Raw genomic sequence first — 5,569 nt, 5'->3', positions numbered from 1 at the left:
TGAGCCATAACTGAAGAAGCCATAGAGGACCTCCTGCACTGATTATTTTATTGTCTCGGAGGTCACAAACAAATTGACCAAGTTCTTCAAAAATGTGCCCTATAAGAAGCTTGGCCAAGTTGAGAACTTTCCCTTCATGAAGAAGAGTATCTAAGGGAAGGAAGAGCTTTGACATTTGTACGCTTCGAGAGCAGAACAGGATTGCGTTTAACCAATAAAATAAGAAGGTTACATGTTCATCATCTGTGATTTTTGTACCTTCTTCACCCATGTTATGGGCAATGAAGTCGCTGTAGGAGTTGGTTAAGACGACATTATATTAGTGCTTGGATTGTATGTCACGGGTACAATCTGGGGAATTTATTTGGAGTCCTGTAATAGCAGCTACAACAAGGAGAGACATTCCGATCATTTCGCAAGGAAGGTGGAAGTTGTTGGTTGTCCTGTTCCAGAAACAAATCACAGCCCCAATCATCCAAGGGTATGTTGTGAGTGAGAAATGAGAAAGCCTTAGTAGTTCCTGTATTCCTAAGGCTCCCCAGCTAGCACTTTTTGTGGGTTTGAGGCATTGGTACTAAGTTGTAAAGTCGAACCCTCGAGGGTTGATTTTCGGGTTATTTCTGAAGGATTTTTGGTTGATAAAATGAGAGATGTTAAAAGTTTGGTTTATCAGCAAATCTTCCTCTTCGGTGCTTGGAAAAAAAGAAAGTTTTTTGTTTGCTCTCTCAAGAGATTCAATTGGTCCGAGGAAACAGTGCGTATCTGCACCGATTATGAAGGGGATTAAGATTCTAGTGTCATTGATTTGCAAATGAGGATCGTCAATGACTTTATCGTTGACTTGATTAAAAATGCAAAGGACCGATGGAGATGGCGGTGCTATTGCAGGACCTTTACCCTTGTCTTGGGTGGCAGCGTGAGAGGAGAAACCAGCCATTGTTGAATAAAAGAAAGAAGATTAAAAATTTAAGGAAGTTGTGAGGAAGTTCTTGATGTAAGGAGAATTCAAGGGATAATGAGTTTCGAAAGATTTGATCAAAGATGGGAATGATGAATTTAAAGTATTATTGTAAGCAATTACTATGAAAGGGATACGAATAGAGGTAACTTAGTGAAGAAGACGAAGTGGTAGAGAGAGAAAGTGCAAGTTTCAGAAGACGTGTCGAGTGTGTCAGTATTAATGGAGAGTTTAAATGACAATTATTACTGATTTGAGAACTGACGTTTCCAATTTTGGATTAAGTGTTTTATCTTTCAATAATGTTATCGAGGGCAAACACATTAATCCAAGGGGCAATTTGTTGATCGAAAAAATATTTTCGATGAAAGTAAGTTGATTCGGAATAGGTTAAAGACAATTTCTCAAAAAGATGTATGCGTAAGCGTGGGTTGAAAGTAGTTGGCGCAAATTGGATTTCGAGTGACTTTAATTGCATAGGCCTAATCGAGTAAGCTATTCGAAATGGATAATCGAGTAAGACATTCGAAAGGCATGTCAAATAGTTATGGTAGTGGAACAGTTAAAGGCTTCTATCACACGAGAAAATTATGGGAAACGTCTATAATCAAGCGGCGGAAACAGTTACCAAGGAAAAAGCACTTGAAAGTTCAAATTTGTAGTTAATTGTAATTAATTATAATTAATTGTCAGTAACTAAAGGTAGATTATAAATACTAGTAAGTCTTAGGAAATTAAGGTTGAAATTTTACTTCAGAAAATACTCAAGCACACTCACATCCCAGTGAATTTCTGAGTCTGCATTCGAGTTCAATTTCTGTAGGATTCCTTCCATATTTTTAATCTTTCATTTATATTTTCTGTAAACTCTATTTTTTAAGTAAATTTATCTTTCAAGCAATGTTTAATTTCTTTGCCCAATTTATATTTCAGCACCTTTTTAATTTTTATGTTAAAAGTCATTTGATTCAATTGAAGGTATTTTATTGCTTTGTTTAATTTCAATGCAATCTTTTCAATTTCAGTTGAATATTTCTTTTAGGAAACTTTATTTTTTTCTTCTTTTATCTTGAATTACAGATTTTAATTTATTTATATTTCCAAATCCCGTCTAATCGAAGACGGTTTGATGCACTTTTAGAAAACTGGTACCTGCAAAGAGGTGTAGGTTTCGCTCCCAGACTACTAGATATCGAACCACCATCGATATGCTAAAAATTGACAAAACAAGAGGCATCGCCTACTACTCCCTAGACGAGTGAGCCACACTTTTGCACCACTGGACGCCATTCTCCCTTACTTGAAGGAGGCTGGGTTTGGCGACACGGTACATCTCAGGGACATTGTCTTTGACAACTTCCTAAATATTGCATTCGTGGAGCGTTGACATCTGAAGACCCATACTTTTCACCTAGCTTAGGGTGAGTGCACCATCACCCTGTAGGATATTGCGTACCACCTTAGGGTACGCACTCACAGAGAGCCAGTGAGTGAGTGCTTGCGTGATTTTCACACATAGTACCAGCACCCGACCTGGGAGTGCGTAGAGGAGCTCCTCGGTGCAGGCCTCCTCATGCTCAGCAGCAGGAGGCGTAGAGGAAGGAGTCATTCTCCATCAAGCTGATGTGGCTAAGGGACCGAGTACGACATATGCCAGCTACTACAAATGCAGCCACTCTCCAATAGTACACGAGGTGTTACATCCTGTTACTGATTGGGAGTTACCTGATGACAGACAAATTAAATCAAGTCCATATCAGGTGGCTGCCCTTATTAGAGGACTTCGAGAAGTGCCACAGTCTGTCTTGAAAATTCGCTGTGCTAACTTGGACGTACCACTCTTATGCTTTGCAACACATCAATCTACCACCGACATTGCTAGATGCACTCCTCTACTGGTCTTGTGGATCTACTATAGATTTTTTCACTGGTGTCCACCCGAGAGACAGATTCTGATGTTTTTGCTAGCCGTCAAGTAACTATTTTCATGTACGATTATTGTACTTTCTATGTATGTAATTCAAAAGTTTGTTTCATAAATTGAGAGATTGTTATTATTGCATATATCCACAGGTTGATAGGTATGACCCAATAGAGTAGGAACTAATTCGTCCAGCGAGTCCTCTAATGGTGTCTTTTGTTGGACCAGTTACAATTAGATGAAGTAGGTGAAAGTGTTTTAGTTAGTTATCTCTAAAGTATTAGTTCTCTTATATAATGAATTGAACCTAATGATTGTATTACACTTTATTTTGTAGTTCCTATGGATGTTGTATGACGACCCAGTCCTACAGACCATCTGTTTGGACTGGTTAAGAGAGAAGACAGAGTGGGGGGACTGGATGAGTTTTGTTCCCCTTGTCTATTTCAACATTGTTGAGTTTCACCATGTTTACCCGGTGAAATGCTAGTTCAGTGGTGAGCAGCCGGTGCTTGGAGACCCAGTCAATGTCTATCGGTTCCTGACCACCACACGACGAAACGAGGACGTGTGGTGGCACACTCGTCATTAGCAGTGGTATGATAGATGGAGGGTACGATTTGAAGAAGGCCATAAGATCTCTATTTAGCCATTCATTGACTATCAACCTATGTAGGAGTATTGGAACTGGTTCCAGCATGCCTACCACATTAAACATATGTTCGGCCAGGACGTGCTTGATAATCCTAGGATTTTTACTCTCCCAGATGACGTGCAGCCTACCTCCAGTCGGCTTAGGGACATGCTTGACCATTCCCAAGATGTCCCTGATCGTCGTAGGCACGCCAAGGAGGTTCGAGTGGACACCCGAAAGCCGACTAGGATAAAGAGGGGTGCTAGGGACCACGGAGGAGCTGCAGCACCCCGAAGGGAGTGGGTCAGGCCTTGCAGGGAGTGATTAAATGTCGAGTCTGAAGAGAGGAGACAGAGTATGTCTAGCAGGAAGAGCATAGTGACATAGTAACCGGCGAGGAGGACTCACCACCACCACCAGGGTCACACACACAGATAGTTTGCGACAATTCTTTTACGGCCCCACCTGGCTGGGTGAATCCCGGTGCATCGAGAAGTCGTTATGAGGCCTCCATGGTCAATGGGATCTAGTTCAACGAGGCATTTCAGATTCATATCATTGACCAGCATACCATACAGCGTATTCTGGAGTAGTTCCACACGAGCAGAGGGCACAGTCGCGGACAGGATCTCCATCATTCATCTGCTCTTACATCTACCTCAATGTGGGTTCCTTACTTGTCACCGGAGCCTAGCACCTCATACAGCACAGATGTCCGCTCCGGTGCTCAGTATGTGACACCCCCATTGGTCGACTATGTGCGGTTGATGACTGCATCCCAGCCGATGCTGCCACCACCACTTTATCCGCTTGTACAGCCTCGTTAACAGATATAGTCATATCCGTATGTGCAGTACTATGACACTCATGTGTCCCCACATCCTCCACACCCTCCACCATCTCCACCACCACACGCATAGCCTCCTTATGCTTCATGACATGGCAGACCCTCTCGGCAGACACAACCTCCATTCTATGGTACTGGGCATCGCTTGTATTACTCGCCTGACCAGCACCAATGATCCACTTTACTTGCTTTTTGTATTATTCATATTGTATTTTATACTTCATTTATTTTTTGTATTATGTATTATTAAGATTGTATTATGTACTTTATCTGATATTTAGTTTGTGTATCGACACTTTAAACAGCTTATTGGAATTTAAATTTTAACTACCGTCATCTATTGGATTAGTAACTATTTTCAAGTTTACATGAATAAAGTATGTCGAATACTAATTTAAATTTTGCATTCAATTTCTAATAAATGAAATAAACAAAACAAAAAAGATAATAACACCATACAAATACAGGACACAACTAGTGCAAACGATATACTTCAATAGTCACGACACAACTAGGTATCCTCTGTGGTTGATTGGGACAGCTCTCCGAGTATGCTCGATTTGCCTATAAAACACTGTTTCTCTTGGCACTCAGCCTCATCCATCTTGTTACGAAATCTCGTAGAAACCGGTCTGCCAGTTACTTTCCTACGCATGGCAGGATTAGATGCAACCGTGTTCTGTACCCCTCTGACCATAGCTTCTCGTCTGGTATTAGGGGAGAACTCTACCTCATACACCTTGAACGCAGCAGCATCTTGCATGTACACCGGATGAATATATATGCCCCACTCAATATTTGTGGTGGCACAAGCAGCAAGTGCATGACGATATAAAAAATGAAGTGACTGAAAAAGGCCACAGTCACACGTGCCCGCACTCAACCGAACACGAAATAAACCTTGAGACCAACTCTCAAACGGATTTAACTCCTCAACCACAAACACTGAGTCCCTTCTATCGCAGTGCGTAACACACATCTTAGAAATTTCCTCTCTGTTCTTCTCAACAGCAGCTATCAGCCACTGAGAAAACTGGTTACCCGCTGTCAGTTGTGCCTATGTCTCCCTGCCCTTCTTGACGAACAACTACTGCAGCCTCTCGTAAGTACATCTAACGATGGCTAAAATCGGTAAATAATGTGTGCCCTTCAGAACTGCATTCATGCACTCGGAGAGATTCATTATCATGTGCCCAAACCTGTGATTGC

The 5,569-nt window shown here is 41.5% G+C and overlaps 1 protein-coding gene across 1 annotated transcript; it reads right to left on the bottom strand.

Annotated features, from left to right (window-relative positions):
* Positions 1-4,871: 4,871 nt before the first annotated feature.
* On the bottom strand, positions 4,872-5,339 carry LOC107632954 (uncharacterized). The gene has a single exon (XM_016336596.1). It carries the CDS (start codon positions 5,337-5,339, stop codon positions 4,872-4,874), a length of 468 nt encoding a protein of 155 aa, XP_016192082.1.
* Between the last annotated feature and the right edge of the window lie 230 nt (positions 5,340-5,569).

This window comes from Arachis ipaensis, chromosome B3 (assembly GCF_059453495.1).
Source record: "Arachis ipaensis isolate K30076 ecotype BB chromosome B3, ASM5945349v1, whole genome shotgun sequence".
Taxonomy (NCBI): Eukaryota; Viridiplantae; Streptophyta; class Magnoliopsida; order Fabales; family Fabaceae; genus Arachis; species Arachis ipaensis.
The sequence above is the reverse complement of the archived record's forward strand: the minus strand, read 5'-3'. Positions and strand labels throughout refer to the sequence as shown.